Source organism: Prinia subflava, chromosome 19, assembly GCF_021018805.1.
Source record: "Prinia subflava isolate CZ2003 ecotype Zambia chromosome 19, Cam_Psub_1.2, whole genome shotgun sequence".
Classification (NCBI taxonomy): Eukaryota; Metazoa; Chordata; class Aves; order Passeriformes; family Cisticolidae; genus Prinia; species Prinia subflava.
The window spans coordinates 2,675,536-2,693,858 of NC_086265.1; the positions used below are offsets into that span (position 1 = coordinate 2,675,536).

General features: G+C 51.6%; 1 protein-coding gene across 5 annotated transcripts; it reads right to left on the reverse strand.

The window, feature by feature from the left end:
* Positions 1 to 807: 807 nt before the first annotated feature.
* CAMKK2 (calcium/calmodulin dependent protein kinase kinase 2) lies at positions 808 to 17,688 on the reverse strand. Of its 5 annotated transcripts, none has more exons than XM_063416076.1 (18): positions 17,551 to 17,688; positions 13,265 to 13,380; positions 12,387 to 12,858; positions 11,622 to 11,669; positions 11,176 to 11,229; positions 10,983 to 11,034; positions 10,761 to 10,894; positions 10,120 to 10,156; positions 9,320 to 9,341; positions 8,956 to 9,044; positions 8,521 to 8,720; positions 8,388 to 8,441; positions 7,858 to 7,931; positions 7,411 to 7,498; positions 7,069 to 7,164; positions 6,388 to 6,516; positions 4,420 to 4,520; positions 808 to 4,057 (listed from the first exon to the last, which is right to left on the reverse strand). In XM_063416076.1, the coding sequence occupies exons 3-18, from the start codon at positions 12,684 to 12,686 to the stop codon at positions 3,985 to 3,987; spliced, it is 1,551 nt and encodes a 516-aa protein (XP_063272146.1). In that variant the 5' UTR covers positions 12,687 to 12,858; positions 13,265 to 13,380; positions 17,551 to 17,688; the 3' UTR covers positions 808 to 3,984. The 5 variants fall into 5 exon arrangements, 4 of the variants coding, with proteins under 4 accessions (XP_063272146.1, XP_063272147.1, XP_063272148.1 ...); XM_063416077.1 differs by lacking the exon at positions 17,551 to 17,688 and adding an exon at positions 16,868 to 16,992; XM_063416078.1 differs by lacking the exon at positions 7,069 to 7,164.
* Positions 17,689 to 18,323: the final 635 nt, after the last annotated feature.

Below are 18,323 nucleotides of genomic sequence, written 5' to 3' on the forward strand. Positions count from 1 at the left end.
TGATTGTTTATTTCTCCCCACATACCAAGTGTTAGTGGAGGGCTATCAAAGCCCGGGCTCTGTGGGCTTTGCCTCTTGATTCTCTCAGCAGAAGTGCAGCTGCTCTGCCTTGGTTTTCCTGACACCTTGTCCATGTCTGTTGCCTTAAACCCTCCCCAAGGAAAAAGACCTGTAAGTCAGAGGCCAAGATCTTATGGTCTTTATCTGAGTGCTGGTACCAGCTGCTTGAAGAACAGATCTGCAATTCCCTGGCACACCTCCCGTGCTTTTCACCACCACACCAAACCTGTGTCTGGGCTGCTGCATTTAATGGGTTTACACAGTTTAATTGAAGTGGATTCATTAGCTTTTATATCCACGTGGCCTTGAGCACCTCTAGTGATCACATTGACTCACCAAGTCCAGGTCTTCCCTTTCTCTGAACCTTTTCTGGCGTTACTGAGCCCTGGGATCTATTCCATACCTCCAGCATCCTGGCTGCCTTTCTCCAGCAGCACAGTGGGTGAACCACAGCATTATCATTGTGTTTTATTCTTTATGTGCCTGCTGCTGTTGAGCACTGAGTTTTGTCCCAGCTCAGAGTCAGCTCTCCAGTCTGTGCATGTGAATGCTCACTTTGGATTATGCAGTGGCTTGAGCTGCTGTGGTCTCATCCTAGCCCAGGATCCCCAGTAATGGTAGAGCACCAGACTTCCCTAACACAGGAGAGTGCTTTCAGATTCCTCTTCCAACAACCAAACTCTCACAGCTTGATAAAGATCACACAAAAAGGAATAATGGTTCCACCACTTGATGACTAACTCGGGGTTTGGTTGCATGTCATTTATTTCAGCTTGTACAGTGAAGCTTGAACACCTGTGTGGAAAAACACTTAGTAGTTGGTTTATTCTTTCTTTTTAGGTAATATAATTTAAAAGTGGTAAATACACAGTATTTAAACTTGATACACCTGATAAAGTTAAATGCATAATAAAGGGGTAGGAGTGAAACACAAGCCTTGGTCATTAAACAAACAGTATAAAAATCAGGAATAGTTCAGGACCTTAGAAAAGAAACAGATCAATTGCCTGATAGGTAAGAGGGGACCACCATGGAAAACTACTCAGATAAGAGGTCTGGTTTCCCCTTAGCACTTTCCTATGTGCTTTCAGAGCCAAAAAGGCTTAGTACCCAGCAGTAAGCCCACAGTCAGCACCGGGCTTGCTTGGAAGGAAGGGAGTTGGGGAAATCAAGCTATCGCCCAGTTCCAAGGCACAAGCAAAATGTTCACTTCACTATAAGGAGAAAGCCAGCATTACTACTAAGGAACAGCAGCTGGGGAACTGAGCAGGTTTATATACACAGTACAGCTTCTCTAACAGGTCATGCATTTAGAGAGATCTCCCTCACACGGCCACGCTTTATGCATTCAACAGAGCTGACCAACCAGAAAAATCCACATTGCGTTTCTTTCCGAAATGTGCATTTGGCTGCAGCCTCACCAGAGCCTGCACTGAGGGTCACTCGGTTTGGAGAGCACCTTGGGGAAGGGCTGAGTTTAGCATCCTTTAGAACCAAGCCCGTGCAGGCAGTCAGGGGGATCAGTGGGAGTATCTGAGGCCCAGAGACTGGCTGGGCACGGGGGAGCTGGTACAGCTGTTGAGAAGCTGTGTTACATCTGGCAGACCTCTTTGGTCAATGTAAACTGTCTCACCTGACAAGTCACACCCAGGGATGGGCAGCACAGAAATCTCTACAACACACCTCTAGCAAACACACCACACACGTTACACATTTCTATGCACTACCGACAAAGAATCGGATCCCCGAACTTTTTACATTTTTTTTTGGCAGACCAAGTCCATTTGCAGGGTTACAGAACCAGGCTGCCCACTCACACACATTTCCACAATGAAAAGTCCTGTGTAGGGGGAGCAAACAGCTGAAGTAGTGCTGCTCCCAAGTTACCTGTTTGGTTTTCCCATAGCTGAAGCTGCAGGGCTTTGGCATAGCCTCGGACTAAAATGGGAGGAAAACAGTGCATGTCTTATGGCTCCAAACTCCATAGTATTGCTCCTAAACCACCAACTGTCCTCACTGGCTTTGGAGAGAGGCCAGCAGCACAATGCTTCCACAATAAATTGGAATTGGGGGGAACATTGCTTCAAGTGACCAAAAGGTGTAAGGGACAGTTTGAGTAGGCATCTGCACCCTTGCTAATGCTGTCCTGGTTTAACAAAAACCAATCTCAACCAGGAATTACTAGGCCAAGTCTGACTGCAGCAGGGCCAAGGACCTCGGCACACTGCTGCTTGTGCTGCCCAGGATAAAATAAAGGAAGACAAGGGAACAGTCACTTTCTAAAGGCAGGGCATCTATGGCCAGGGTTAACAGGCTGAGATCTTACCATTAATCAAGACACTTGGCAGTCTCCTAGTGCCTTCTTCCTGAGGGCAAATAATTACACCTTATCAGTCCCTCACAAGCTTGGGAGACTCAAATCCTCCTTCTCTGTCAGGGACATCTAATGCCTCATTCAAGGTCACACAACCACATCAGACTGAGAAAGGAAAAAAATCAGACCTTTTCCCCCCATTGCTCCATCCACAAAACAACTGTACTTACCTGACCCCTTTCCTCAGCAAACCCTGGCTCCTCATTCTCCAACTTTGTCTGAGCACAGAGAACTTGGGAAAGTGAGTCTGGACACCAGAGTCTCTCCCACCACATGACAGATTATTATTTTGTACAAGCACCACAAATAATCAGAGTAATCTGACTGAAGGTGAAAGAGCTCTTCGTAAGAAACAATCCATGAACTAGAGATACACTTAATTTACTAACAAGCCTCTGATCCACAGGCATTCACAAATTACTGGTAACAACCTTGCAAAAAATACATAGCATTGGCCCCAGAATCCAGATTAAGAGTTTGGAAAACAAACTTTTCTTTGAAAATCACTAGCTAATCATTAAGATCTTAAATTCTAAGCAAGCCCTAAGTCTATACTTAAAAAACAGCGTTAAGTTGTATTATTTTTAATTGTAGTAAACCATGTAATGTACATGGAAGTGAAGGATTTTACCCTGAATTTTATATTTTATAGTATATCTACCTAGATCAAGTAAAAGATTTAGAAACAAATTGTTAGTGCTTCTCCTATTATTTAAAACATTCTAAACACCACCTTTCACTCATACGTCTGCAGCAAAAATAGTTCAAACTGAACTTAAGCCCTTAAATACCTTTTACTTTCATACACTGAATACCTAACTTACCAAGTCCTGGTCACACCAAGGCCTCTGGAAAGGGGGCTAATTACCTGAGGAGGTAATTAACCTCACTTTCTGAACATCCTGAAGATGCTGTTTCATACAACTTGGCTCACAAATGTAGGCATTCTTTAAAAAGCTGAAAAGGTGGGTTTTTGCTTTGTTCCCATGCAGTTAAAAAGGTGTCAATTAAAAACAAACCAGAACGACAAGAAATAGATGCAACAACATTCCTGGTAGGTCGTGAACTCTCAAAGTGCACACGTGTGGTTGGTTTTACTGCTGTGTATCCCACTTGGCAAAAGCTTCACCTCCTGCACGTGCCCACGGCCACGCGATGGGCATCATGCCCCTGGGACGCTGGCGTCAGTCCCTGCCAGTTATTTGGCATTAAAACCAGCTAAAAGCAGTTCCAAATGAATTTTCCTTTGGCTGCTGTGGGCTTTGTTTTGCAAAGCCCTGTTGCTGCTCGCCACCACCGCTCACCTCTCCACCAGCGCCTCTCCCACCAGAAGTCAGCAAGTGATCGGAGATGTTCCACGTTTATGGCAAATAATCGGATGTCTGATAACACGTGATAACATGCTGCTATGTGAGCTCTACATCCAGCATTGTACTGGGATAGCGCCATGTCATGCTGTGTTTGCTCTGGGCTCTGGTCACCTCGTCCCCAGTGCACACTTGGTGACGTGCCCTGGATTGAGCTGCTCAACAGAACCGTAAAGTCCACGTTCAAGAAAGAAGCTCCTCCTCTCCCACGTTGGGCAAGTCGTTGCATTTCAGGTTATCTTCACTGCCTTGTTTCCTGTTTCCGAGGGAAATGAAACAGCTGCTGAGTGACTCAAAAAAAAGCAAAAGCAGGTCAAAGAAGCCAGTTTCTGCCCCTTCCCTGCCATGGGATCTTTGGGATGCTGAGCATGTGTCATCTCTCCCCACGTTAACAGGCTGAAAGTGCCATAAAAAGATGTTTTTCATCCCATCAGAACAGCAGGATATTCCATGTCACAAAAATCCCATAAAGCAGGTACAGATCTGACGGACCCAGTCTGAATGTCACAGTCATGGCCCCCATCGAAGTTTCAAAGCCCAACTATTTAATTTCTCCTCAAGAGCATGAGAAACAGTTGCAAATATCTTTTGGGGCTGAAGGGAGGTGATGGCACTTACGGCAGCAGGTTCCCAGAGGAAGACAGTGACCGCTCCTCCCTCTTGCTCCCCTCGAACGGGTTCCCAAAGGATCGCTTCCGGATCATCGTTTTAACCAAGATCTGCAAAACCACAATGCAGTTCATCAGGGGTGCTTTTCCTTCATTCAAGAGCAACAGGAACAGCCAACCTGCATGCCCAAGTAATTAAAAAAACTAGAGAAAACAAGCCAAAGTTCTCTATAAATAGAAATTAGAAGGAAGCATCTTTGCAAGTCTCCAGCTGCTTAATACAGGGGCTGTATCCTCATCTGAAACCCTTGCAGGTGAGAGCCACACTAGGTGTAAGAGGCTGGAAAGGAGAGCAAAGCCGAGTCTGGGAGGTTTCCTTCCTCTCCAGAAGTAGGTTTTACTGATTACTGCATCCAGTACCTGCAAATTCCCAGTCCTCCATGACTACCTGGCAAAATAATTACTGGAAAGGGAGAGGGGAAGGAACTGGCACAATTTTACCTTAATGTTCTTCTGAAACCAAAGTGAAAAGCTTGCCATTTGTCCAACTTTGTCAGCAAAACACAGTTACCAATCAGAGACTGGTGGGAACAGAGATGTGTCAGGATTCTTCCCTAGCATCCCCCAGCTTGCTTCGCTGGTGGGAGCAGACAAGAAGGTGAGCAGAACTGGACCCTGCCTCGGCAGGGCCATCCCTGAGAGCCCCTGGCTTCATTTGGTGTTGCTTCTCACCCCTCTGTGCCTCGTGTATCTGCTCACCAGGGCGCACAGAGAGCTGTTCTGTGTCTGAAGGCGAGGGTGTTGTAAGAGCCAAAGCCTTATGAGTGCATCTCGTACTGGAGCGTCAACGCCTGCACTTGGCTGCACAAAGATCAGGCACCAGAGAGTAATTCTGAAGATCAAATGCAAATGTGAAAATACCACATCTGCCTGAAGGCAGTGTGTTATTTAAGAGTCAAAGAGGTGCAGTAAAATCTGATTTGCCTTGAGCTGTGCTGAGCACAACTGGATTCCAACAGGGCTGGGAGCATTGAGCCCACTGATCAAGTCCCCTCTGAACAAGAAAAAGGGGGTAAACCCCTCATCAAAGGTGATCTCTTTAGAGCAAACTCTGCTTTTTCAGCCTGGGCAGTACAAGGTGCATTTGCATATTCACGTCTGTGGTCAGTGAGATCACTGCAGGGTACTCCAGAAATGAGGCCAGATGTGGGCACATTTATGAGATGGAAAAGGGGCTTCAAAGGGAAACCTGTTCTTCAAAAAAATCACGGCCTGGGTGCCTACAGGCAGTAACACCACACCAGGGAACTGTGAATGGTCGCTCACTGTTTCTCTTTAACACAAGGGGCTGATGGCACCCAAAGAAATCATTAGGTTCAAAACCACAAAGGTTTCACTTTCCACACAGGACAGGGTTACAGAGTGGTTCTCCTCACCACAGTGGGTTGCAGAGAATAAAAATATGAGCTTGAAAAGAGATGAGATGAAGTCACCAAGAATAGCTCCAGGCGGGGGCTGATGCACGTCGTGGCCCAGATAAAATCTCCATCCTGGGAAGCTCCCACAGCCCCTACAGCTGGACAGGCAGAGCAGGGCAGGAGCTCCTTGTGCCTGGCCAAAACACCTGCTCCTAGCCACAGGCAGGTTCTGGACCAGACACTCTTTTGCCCTGAGCAAAAACAGTGATACTTGGGCAGCCGGCTCAAGCGTGAAGACCAGCAACCCACTGACAGTTACCTTTGGAACTGCTCTAAAATATTCCTCTGCACTGTGGGGTACAGCCATGTCCAGTGAGCTGCTGAGACCCTGGGACACCCAAGTGTCTTGCAGCACTTGTTTCCAAGAGAGGGAAGGTCTTTGCTCTAATCTTGCCCAATGCTTTTGCCCTTCAGCAGAACTTCAGCTGCTCAGGGCCAACCCCAGCAGTCAGCATGGACCCCACTGTGCATCCATAGACCATCAGCTCCTTTGTGCTCACCACGGTGGCCAGGCTGGGGATGTGCTTGACCGAATTCTCCACTTCCTCCTCCGTCACCTCGACGAGCGTGCAGTTCTCATCCTCTGTGGGCAGCAGCTCCGCTCCGTTCTTGGTGACCCAAGGGTGCAACTTCAATGAATAACACAGCCTGTCAGGAACGATTTCCTCTTTTTCATAACTCAAACTACACAAGCCTGGCAAACGCATCTCCTTGTCCAAGCTATGGCCCCTACGTGCTCCTGAAAGGCCAGGGAGCAGGGCAGGGATGTGCCATGTCACTGATGAGCCAGCTCACCCCAGCACTGCCAGGAACTGCACAGCCCGGAGCAGAAAATGCCGTGGTGTGGCTCCTCCAGAGCCAGCACTGGCCCCAGCTACACAACCAAGCCATACCCTTGGTGACCTACAGCACTGGGCATCTCTGGGCTTTAGGGAAGGAGACTTATCTGCACTCTCATCTTATGGATGAGACAGCACCAGGAGGCAGGAGAGATTTATTCCAGTCCACACATATGAGCAGCAGTGATGGGGAGACCCACCGAGCCCTCGTCCCGGACCTGGTTGAATCCATGACTGAAGGCAGAACCCCTGTTTCTCCTTGCCCACACAGCTGGTGACTTGGTGGGCTGCAGGAGGAGCACAAAACGGTTCCGCAATTTCCCCGCCATCCTTTCCCCCTACCTTGGTCTCCATTCTCTCAGCTTCTCGCCCCTTCCAGGTTCCCGCAGGGGCGAAGGACCAGAAATCTCCTGCGAAAGGCTGTTGCACAGTACTTTCCTGGTAGCAGAGGAAATACTGTACTCAGGGGATTTCCTTTTGCCTGCGACTTCTATGGGCACCAAAGGTCCCAAAGCTGAGCAGGTCCCGGAGCAGGGGAAGGAGCTGGGACTTACCTGCCCAGGGGCCCTGGGCACAGGGGGAGGACCTAGCCTGGCACGATCAAACTGACTCCCAAAAAAAGCTGAGCAAGGAGAACCCAACAGAAGTGAAGCCACAGTCAGCACCAGGAAGCTGGGTCAGTACCTTGATTTCTGGGACCGAAATCCTAGATTCTGGATTTTTATCCAACATCCGTGTAATCAAATCCTTCAAGAAGTCCGTAACTTCTGGCCTGTGGAAGGAGGAAGGGTGAGATGAGATGGGGAAAGGGATGGATGCTGCCTCTGTCCTTCACCTCAGTGCCAGCTACTATGGACCTTCTGGGCAGGAGGCAGCTCTGGGTTCTTATACACTCCTCTCCAAACTCCCTCTCCCTCCTCTCCAAACTCCCAGAAAAAGCAAAATATTCCCTTCTGAGGCAAAATGAAGTGTGATCCCACATGTACAGTGCAGGGAGAGACCAACTCAAAGCCTGAGTTTTGCAAAACCACAGAAGAACAGGGCCAGCCCTACCCAGGCAGTGCTTGAGAAACAACTCAAATGAGCTGTAAAATAAGGATTGATGGGTTGTTTTTGTTTTTGAGTACTTACTGGTCTGGGAACTCCAATGTTTGGGTCTTGATTTTATTGTGTAAACTCAAGATCCTTTCATCCATAAAAGGGCACTACCATGAAGAAAAAGAGCAATGAGGAAAGCAACAACCCCTGTTAAGAGGCAGCAGTGGGGCAGCCAGAGGAGCATCAGGATCTCATAGGGTATGAAGGAAAGCAAAGATCCAATTAGAGGAGAATTCCAGAAGATTTCCAATTATATCGATGTCTACTTTTAAACACAATGAAAAAAAACATTTAACTAAAAATTAATAATTACTGCAAGAGCTCCTTTCCTAAAAAATCTGCCCAGGCACAGAATTTTTTCCACTGGGGAAGAAGAGGAACCCAACCCTTTTTGCTGCACCCATCCCACGGACAGGCAAAGCTTTCCCATTTCCACCCACACATCCTCATCTCCACTCAGTTCCAGCAGGGACACAAGGTGCCAGTCCCAGTGCTTACCTGGAACATGAGAGGCACAAACCAACCCCCAAACACCAACAGCACTGAAAACTCCATCTCATTACCTGCCCAAACACGAAGCAGTACAGTGTGATCCCCATGGCCCAGACATCCAAAGCCTGCAGAGTGAAGAAAGCATAGTTACATCTACAACAAGATTTCTGTGTGTGCAAGACCATTCAAATTGCTATTAAATACCTTTCCAGAGAAGATTTTCCTGGTTTCTGAGAGGGTCTCTGGGGCCATGAAGGCAGGAGTGCCCACTGTGTTGGTTAAGAGGGCATCAGCTCCCTTGAACTCGTTGCTCACTCCGAAGTCGGCGATCTTGATGTGCCCATCTTCCCCCACGAGGAGGTTGGAAGGTTTAATATCCCGATGGATTATCTTCTGATAGTGCACTGCAGCCAGAGAGACAACGTGTGGTGCAGCAGCAGCACTGGTTTGCAGCAAAAGAGCCATGAGGGCTCCCTGTGGCTCTTTCTGCCAACACCACCAGCAGCCCCAGATTCATAAGCTCCTGTGCAGCATGAGCCACCAGAAACGGCACTGCACACCAGCAGAAAGGCCAGCTCCAGGTGTACAGAAAAAAAACCCAAAAATAAGAAATCCCATCATTTTTGCAGAGACACTTACAGTATTCAATGCCCTTGATCAGATCCTGGAAGTAGAACCGAGCCTGGTCCTCACTGAGAGGTTTCAAGGTTGGGATTTCCATCACAGGGCTGTGAAGAAAACAGAGAACAGAGTTCATTCCCCACCTGGTGCTGAAATAGGGCTTGAAGGCTATCACTGGCTGGTGACAGCACACAACCCCAAACACAGGCACCTACAGGGTGTACTCAGCTGTAACCAGGCTGGGAGGATGCTTTTCAGACCTCAAGCCCCACCATGAACCTCCCCATCACCTCTGAACCCCATTCCCACCGTGCATGGCCAAGCTCTGCCACCCACAAACCCATCTCATATTCAAGGATTAAATCTGGAATTCAGTACTCACCCCTGCTTCACCAGTTCAAACACTGCAACACAAAAGAGAAGGTGATTACAGATCGCTTACAGGGTACGGCTCCTGCGAGCACAGCCTCAGCACAAAAGCAATTATTTTCATGACAAAAATTCTAAAAATAATACGTTCTTTTTAAAAAGGAGATGCCGTCTTATGCAAGGCATGTGGCATTTGGGTTGCTCCCATTTTCAGTTAAGGGGATGCTGCCAATTATCTTCTCAGTGCTGCAGCTTCAGCATCATGAAGTTCCCTCTATGGCACGCAAAACCCCTCAGTTTGCCACCAAAAAGGATGAACCCACACCCTGGGCAAACCTCAGCACCTGGCCATGAAGGCATCACATATTCCTCCACTAGTACAGGCTGAACATAAATGATGGGAAAAAAAAAGGCTTCTCCAAGAGTTTTGTATTCACATCAAGCAAACAACTGCAGTCCACCAGGCAGGTTGGGATGTGGCTCCTTTGTACCTTGCCAAATCAGCTCATGCTTTTTTCCCAAAGTCAGAGAAATAAAACTACTTTCTATCAGCCCGGCTTCAAAGCTGAGAACACCAAACACTGGTGCCTCTCATGGCAAAGCATGCTCTGGTGTCAAATTAGGGTCAATAAAGTGCTATAAAGCACTCTTGTCTCTGTTCACAAGCCAGACTGCATCACATTTGCTCCTCCAGCACACCCAGGCTATACCCACAGTGAATGAGAGACCCAGCCCTGCACACAGAGCTGCTCCAAAACACACTGGGAACCTTTTGCCCCATCCCTCTGACAGCCCAGGGCAGTGGGCAGTTACCCATGTACAGGTGATCCTCACTGGGGTCATCCAGGACCTGCCAAAAGAAGCAAAAAGGCAATTAAACAGTGCCAAGAAAACCTTGCAAATTAAGCATTGTGATATTTTATTTAGCAGCCATCTCAGTTCTACACCATCTGCACCATCAGCACGGTCTGCTCATCTCTGAGCTTCTACCCACAAGAGTAGGAAAAACAGGACAGAGATGTAGCTGTACTTCAATGAAGCAAATATTTAAAACACACAGGAAGCATCATCTGACTCATGATCCAAATAAACTCCAGCCTGCACATCCTTAATTCTTGATTTTTGGACTGTTTTATACAGGCAGTGGGTGGAGGGCAAGGCAGCTGCACTGTTGAACTCACAGAAACACCAGTTCTTCCCCAAAATCTGTCTCAGCACTGGTTTCTTCCACAGAAGAAACATTTTTCTGCATTTCCCTTTCTGAGCAGGGAAGAAAAAATCTTTTGGGAGGTGAGAATAAAAAAACCTTCTAAACCAAGGAAAACAAAATTCTCCCAGAGGCAGGACCTGCCCTTGCCCCCTTCTGGGGTGACTCCCCTTCACCCAGCCCACTCCTGCAGCATTCAGGCTCCACCACGCTCAAGAATGAGTTTTGGAAAGAGGCCAGCGCTTACCTCCACCAGCTTCACCACGTTGGGGTGGTCCAGCTTCTTGAGGATGGCAATCTCCTGGTAGACCTGCTCGATGGGCCCTCTGGGCTGCACGCAGCCCTCAGAAGCAGCTTTGGCCCCGCGGGGCGGCGGGCGGCCTGTGGGAAAGGCAAAGATGTGTCCACTTGGGAACAATCCCCCAGGATTCCCAAAATATCCCACACCCAAAAGGCTCTCTGCACTTACGGGGGAAGCCCGCCTGTCTCATCAGCTTCTTTTTTGAGAGAACCTTCATTGCCTGCAAGAGGGGAACAAATGTGGGATTTGGGGCAAGTCAAGGACAAAATGTGGCTGGTGGGATGGGGCAGGGAGTCAGCAGAGGGGATCCATCCCCCTCCCACCTGCCCCGCCGTGGGCTCTGGGGCCTTGTGCTACTCACATAGTAGGTGTTATCATCCTCGTTGTAGGCCAGCTTCACCACCCCATAGGAGCCCTGGAGAGGGGCACAAGTTAGGGACAATCCAGAAAACCCACTCATCACCAAATGGCTCTGGGCTCCTCCGCAATCCCACCCCACGGGGATCACAGAGCTGGTGGGCGATGCTGGGACGAGCAGGGGGTGTGCGGTCTGACATCACACTGACAGCAAAGAAAAGCTTCAAATGCCCCATTGAGTGGGAGGGAGGGGGAAGGGGGAAAATTAGTAATAATTTTAAAAATATACAATTCAATTGGCACCGCTCAGAACAGTGAGCAACAAAGAGCTGCCATGGCGAGTGGCTGGACTTGCTCCCGTTCTGGAACATTCCCATGACTGGAAAGTGAAAGCAAGCCCGACACACTCCCAACCCAAAACCCCTCATCCCACCCAAACCAAATATTCACCTTCCCAATCTCATCCTTCAGCTTGTATTGGTTGAGCTGCACACAGTCCTGTGGGGAGAGAGCAGGGAAGTTTAGCAAGAGCTACAAAACTGCTCACATTTGCTCTTCTTTTAAATCTCCAGCAAAACTTTCTCTGCAAACTCACACCCTGTCCTGCTCTGCCCAAGCACCCACATGGGGCTGGGCAGTTTTGATTCATGAGCCATGAACGCCACCCACCAAGCCACACGTTGGTGTGTTTATAGATGGCTAATTGCAAACATTAGCGGCCAGGCAGGCGATCCTGTCCTGTCCACTCATGTGGAACGACAGTGATGACCAGGAGAGCCCTGAGGGGTTTAATGCTGGCAACCTGGCGCCAAGTAATTTTATTTCTTCTGGGCAAAGCAGCCATTTGCTGCCTGTTTTCTGTCAGGCTGGGGGAAGGCAGGCCTGTTTTCTCATTAGATCTCAGTGAACTTCTCTTTTTTTTATTTTTAAGGCATAAAGGAAGAAATTTGCGCTACACTCCTGGCTTCCATCGAACACAGCCATGAGAGCTGCTGGCACAAAGACACAAAAACCGGTGAGTTTGGTCTCACCTCCCTGAGGGCTGTCCCCATGGCCCAGGATGTCCCAGTGCTCCCTTCCCACACACCTGCAGACACGCTGGGGGGGGTTATCCCAAAAAAACAAGCGAGAAGAAATGCCATGGTGGGCAAATGAAGGCAGATGGGGGCAGAGGACGTGTTCATCCCCCTCACCTGTATCGTTCATCCCCCTCACCTGCAATCCCGTGATGGACACACGGTTGGACTCCACCGTCGGGCGCCGCGGCAGCCGCGGGGAGGAGTGCGGGGACGTCACCGGGGAGTACGGCAGGGAGGGGTAGATGAAGCGCTCGTTGGGGCCGGTGCCGTTCCCGGGCGAGCGGGCGGACTGCGGCCGCTCCTGCAGGGACAGCTTGCGGCCGGACAGGTGCAGCTTGCGGCCGTCCCCGAAGCCCTCGCTGCCGGGCACCTCCATCTCCTCCTCGCCGGCGCTGCCCGCGGCGTCGTGCTCGGTGACCACGATGAGCGAGGCCATGCTGGAGCGGCCGGGGCTCAGCGCCAGGGGGTCCCGCAGCGCCGCGGGGGCTCGGCGGCCGCAGCCTGCGGCGAGGCAGAGGGGCTGTGGGGCGGGAGAGCTGCTGGGGATGCGTGGCCACGTGGAGGGACTGATGGACTCATCCTGGCCATGCTGTGGCGGGGAGATGTGCCTGCAAACACAGGGTGGGTCAGCCGGGATTTCCTGCTGGGTGTTGTGATAAAGATTGAATTTGTTCATTCCATTGGGAGTGGTGAAGCCAAGGGCAGCGGTGCAGGATGGCACCAGGGTGCACAATCACCCTGCCATGGGACAGACCCCAGGCCAGAGCCAGCCTCAGGGCTGGGCTACCACCAGTGCTCCTTCCACCCTTTTTATCTAAACACTTCCAGGTAATAACAACTCCATTATCTTCACTATGGAAATACTCCAAAGGGGGTGTTTTAAAGGGACAGGATAAAGAACTGCACTATACCAGCATAAATACCATGGAGTTCCCTACTTTACTGCTCAAAGTGGGCACATCTCTGCCAAGCCCCCCCAAACAAAGCAGTTCAGGGGCACAGGGACCCACTTACCAAGTGTGGGGTGCAGGATCAGCCCCTGGCTCACTGCATCCTCCCACAGCCCATCATTGCCAGTGATTTCTGTTCCTCATCCTGTGGCCTTCTGTGCAAAACTCAGATCCTCAAGCCTTGAGATAAATGAGAAAACTGTTAGCAACAATTTTTTTTTTTTTTTAAATCAAATAATTAAGTGATACTTTAAAAAGAGGAGGAAATTATGTTAATTCACACACGCCAAGCACCCCACAGCACCTGGAGCTTTTCAGTGGTTGGTTGGCTGTAAACCATCGCTCTTCCCTGACCCAACACTAGTGCTGTTTTTAATTTCTAGGTTAACAAGTTGCCACAGAAGGAAGTGGGAAAAAAATATCCTGAAACAACCAGCCCAGAAGCAAGAACGGGGTTTGAGGCGTTTTTCTGCCTGGTTCCCACACCTCGACGAGGCGGCCGGTTAAAATTAGCTCCACTCATCTCCATTGAAGTTTCCGTGCTGCACCCGCAGCACAACCACTCTGAATCAGCCCGGCAGAAATTATGGGTCAAGTACAGAAATCAAATTGTCTCCCCCGTCCTCGAGGCTTCACAATGGCCTAATTGCTGTTTTCAACACTGATCTATAAACCAGAGCTTTTGTGCCCAAGTGGGCTCGGCCTGGAGCTGAAGCCAACGCGGCACCGCTTGCTGCTCCGAGGCACGGAGAAGCACAGGGATGGGAGGCTATAAATAAGCCAACGAACAGCAACAAGGACAAACTATTCCAGAAACGCTGAGTTTTGTGGGGCTGAATCCGCTCCTGGATGGAGCTTTGCTGGATGAGAGAGCCAGGAGCCACCAGCCAAGTCAAATTCCCCCTGCAGTGCTGCTGGCAGCCCACGGCAGCGTGTTTTAATGCACTCCCAGATGGATTAAAACAAACAGGCAGCCCCCCCATTCATCCTGAATTCACAGGGATGCATCTCGAGGCCATTTGCCTGGCCTGCTTTGGGCACCCCTCCAGTGGGCACATATAAATAGCTGCCCCAAAGCCGGAGCTGATCCAGAATGCTGTGCCCTCTACCCTCACCGTGCTCTGCGGCCGCACCAAAAAAGGCAGCTCATCAGGGCAGCCTTGGGATGAAACCACCCCAAGAACATCGCTGGTAGCAACACCAGTCCCCAGCAGTGCCACAGCGTGGCTGGGAATCCCATTCTGCCCCCGGAGCATCGCCTGCATCCCAGTTTCCAAGTTTCTGATAAGCTTTTCCGGGCTTGAACAGAATTCAGTTATGAAGTCTCAGTCACACTTGAGAGCTGAGCGTGTCCTGGCCGGCAGGAGTTAATTGGCTTGACCAGGATAAACATATCAAGTCTGATTAATTCAAGCAGGCTTCCCCAGGCTCTGTAAACTAAAAGTCATCCAAGCCCCATCGTAGCATCAGCTGAAGTGGGAAATGTGAGGGGTTTTCCCTCTGCATGTGTGCAAAGGGTCAGAGGATGAGGGTTTTAAGAAATTGCTCTCTGAGATGATAGCTCCCCTGAGAGAAACCCAAAAGTGGGGTCACACCGTTGAACACAACCCTGTTATCCTTAATAAGCACATGAGGAGGAAGAGGTGGAGAAGAGCTGTATTCCCAGCCAGAGAGAAAAGTGAAATAGCTGAAACGAGGGCAGTAATCCCAAAGAGAGAAATACAGCTGGGGGCTTGGGCTTCACCGACCCATCCAGGCCCTTGCCTGGGGAAAAGCAGCACATTCTGGTATGAACTCCAGCAGATCCTTATGTAAAAGGGAGCAGCACATGCCCACAAAATCCTCAGGAAATATAACAGCCTGGTGTATAGGAATGATTTATCGGCACAGCTTTTGGCTGCAAGCCATATATAACCCATAGCGGCTGCAGCAGGATTATCGAAGCAATCAGTCTCGCATCTAATTCAGCAAGGAGAGGGATATTAAAATGAAAAGAGGTCTGTGAAACCCTGGCAGCAGCTCTCCCTCTCGCTCAGTGTCCACGTGGCTTGAGCGGAAGCGAATGGGAGTGAAATCAGCCCCCGCGAGGGTGAGGGATTTTCACAGCCCCCTCGGGCCGCCCCAGCTCTGCTGAGAGCGTGGGGGCCTTGCCTGGGCCCTGCTGGATGGGGCCACCTCTGGAGGGGAACACGCTGACCGACGCTGGGCAAGTGCAGAGAGTGGCACCTTGCAGCAAACACTGGCTGCAGGGATTTAAATCAGAGCGTACGGAGGCATCTGCCTGCCCTTCCCTCCCCAGAGCTGATTCTCTACCCAGAGGCAGGGGCTGCACACTCGCCTGCCCCACACCTGTGTCACTGTGGCAAGGCCAGACAGTGTCAGGATCAGGCCCTCCCAAGGCAGTAAGGCTTGGTGGCAGCTCAGCAGTGACCCTTCCATCCATCTTCCATGGAGGTCAGCTCACAAACCGCAACTTCAGCTTTTTTTAACACAACTGAACTCAAAACACCAAAGCCAGGGCTGATTTTACTCGCAGAGATCCTCCCCTGCTACTGCTGAAGGTTGGTTAAAAGCCAAGCAGGGCCAGCCTGAGGAAGGTATTGGTCTCCCTGGGCACAGTCCAGGGGCTATTTTGCTTTCCCCGGTCACGGTCAGCAGTGGAAGTGCCCGTGCCAAGAGTGGTGTCATCTGCAGCAACGGGGGCATCGATCACAGTTTCCCTCCCGATGGGTGAGCGCAGACCTTGCCAGAAATATATTAGTCACTGTAGTATACAAAGACCATATGCATCTCCCACCTGACTTTTAATGGGAAAAAAATCTCTCAGCAGCTTCTCTAGAAGTCAGAAGACACCCAAATTTATGAGACACTGGAAACAGGCACCCATGCCCCATCTAGGACAGGTCCCTGTGCTCAAGCTTTTCATCACCCCCAGGGTGAATGGAAGAGCCTCCTGCACTGCCTGGCCCAGTCCAGACAACACAGGCTGGAAAGAATTGGGGAGAAAAATGCAAAGACAGGCTGGTAGCATTGTCACAACACCCAGCAGCAGCTTTCAATAGGAGTCACAAAAATGTCTTTACCAAGTTTTTTTATACTTTTGAGGATACTGCCTAATACTGCTGAAGCAATATGTAACGAGCATCCCAAAAGAGCAAAAGCTCCAGAGATAGTGTTGAGCACGGGCTCAGGGCACCTCCATCACCTTGTCCAGCACTGCCAAGCAACTCCCAGCTTTCCTGGAAACATCAGCTCCAGCCCAGGATATGCACAAGAAAGGAAACGAGGGCAGCTCTCCACTTTGTGAACACCACTTAAAAGACATTAGGGCAGAGTTGAAAGCAAAGGCTCCTCCAAATTACCTCCCCGGAACAGCGCTGGTCCATCAGACACCCCTCACAGCACACTCAGGTATGGCACTTTGGGGTTTGTTGGCTGTTTTTTCCAAGAGAAAGTGCTCATGGAAAGCCTGGAGCAGGACAGGGCTCCTTCTCCCAGGAGAGGGGCTCTCTCTATGGGTGCGGGCCGTGAAGGCAGCTCTGGTGCCCACAGCCACCACACATCCTCTCCCCAGCATGGTCCCCCGGCTCTGAGGACAAGCTGGTCTTGTCCCCAGGGGTGGTTTCTGCCCGTGCAGCATTGCAGTCAGCCCACAGCTCCATCGTACCAGCTTTCCGTGGTCATCTCACTTCTGCTCTTGGTCCTGACTGTTACCTTCATGCTCCTGATGCTCAGTGCCGTGCACGTGGCTGCAGGGCTGCATCCCACCTCCAACCACGCTCTGCCACTCGCAGCAACCCGACCTGTGGCTTCTAATGAGACCCGTCCCCTGTACAGAGTCACTCCCCCCAGCTCCATCCCCTCTCATTGCCCCTCGACCTTAAACCCCGCTCCGTTTCCCCAACCCCACGGCCTATCTTTCCCTGGCACCCCTGATCCCGGCCCTCAGCCGCGGACAGGAGCCCCGTGGGGTCTGTGGGACACGCGGTGTCCACCCGCTCCCATCGCCGCTCCCGGGTGCCGCCGCCCGCCGGTGCCGCCGCACGTGTCGGGGCCGGCGGCAGCGGGATGTGCGCGGGGCCCGGGCGGCCACGGCGCGGGATGGGGAAATGACAGCCCCGAGCCCGCAGCGCGGGGGTGTCCGCACAGGCCGCCCGCCACAGAGCCCCGTCCGGAGGCGATGCCGTTCCCCCGCAGCGCAGCCCCAGCCCCGGCTCCATCCCCGCTCCAGCCCCGTCTCGGCCGCCCCCGCCCGCCCGCTCCCTCCGGGCGCGGCTTTGTCTCCGCCACCGCGGGCGCATCCCCCGCCCGGGCCCGCCCGGCCTCCCCGCCCGTTCCCGCGGCACCGACCTGGCGGGGAGCGACCCCGGGACCCCGCAGCCCCCGCAGCCCCCGCCGCGCTGGGCCGGAGCGCGGCTGCCCGGCGCCGCCTTCGCTTTCGGTTCCGCTCCGGCGGCGGCAGCGAGGGAAGGAGGGAGGGAAGGAGGGGGGGAGTGATGGAAGGAGGGAGGGAGGGAGGGAGGGAGGGAGGGAGGGAGGGAGAGAGGGAGGCCCCGCTCCGCCCCGGGGAAGGGCAGGTTTCCCCCCGGGCAGCCGCATCCTGCCCGCCCGCCCCCTGTAAGCCGCTCTTAGGATGTGATTTGTTCTTTTGTTTATTTATAATTTTTTCCCTGGTGTTTTATTCCCTCCCGGACCGCGCGGCCCCGCGGGATGCAGCGCGGAGCCCCGGCCGGTCCCGCTGCCGCCGACCCCGCTGCGGGCTCCCCGTGTCCGCCTCGGGGGGACGAACCCCGGCGTCCCCCGCCGCCGCTCCCTCCCCTGCCCCGGGCTGACACTGCGCTTCCAGCCTCAGGTCGGCTGGGAGCAAACCGGGTTACCTGCGCCAGTTCCCGCGCACTGAGCGATTGCCCAAATCATCACCTGAAGGGGAGGGTTGGAAAATAGTTGTTTGGAAATGTCACAGAGGCCACCGCCAAACAGTTCCCACGCAAGCTGCAGCTTTGTAGCGCCGAGACAGAGCTCACGGGCTCAGTGTCACCCCGACTGACACCAGGCTCGGTGTAAACATGCCCCTTCCTTTGTCCAGTATTCGAGGTTTGTTTTTATTTCCATCCAGCACTATG

Bases quoted from the DNA above. Each gene is read 5' to 3' on its own strand.
- CAMKK2 (XM_063416076.1), bottom strand. From the start codon at position 12,686: ATGGCCTCGCTCATCGTGGTCACCGAGCACGACGCCGCGGGCAGCGCC. The intron at 11,035-11,175 runs GTGAGTAGCACA...CCCCTCTTGCAG, and splicing joins AGGATGATAACACCTACTAT to GCAATGAAGGTTCTCTCAAA. The intron at 10,157-10,760 runs GTAAGCGCTGGC...TTCTTTTGGCAG, and splicing joins ACGTGGTGAAGCTGGTGGAG to GTCCTGGATGACCCCAGTGA.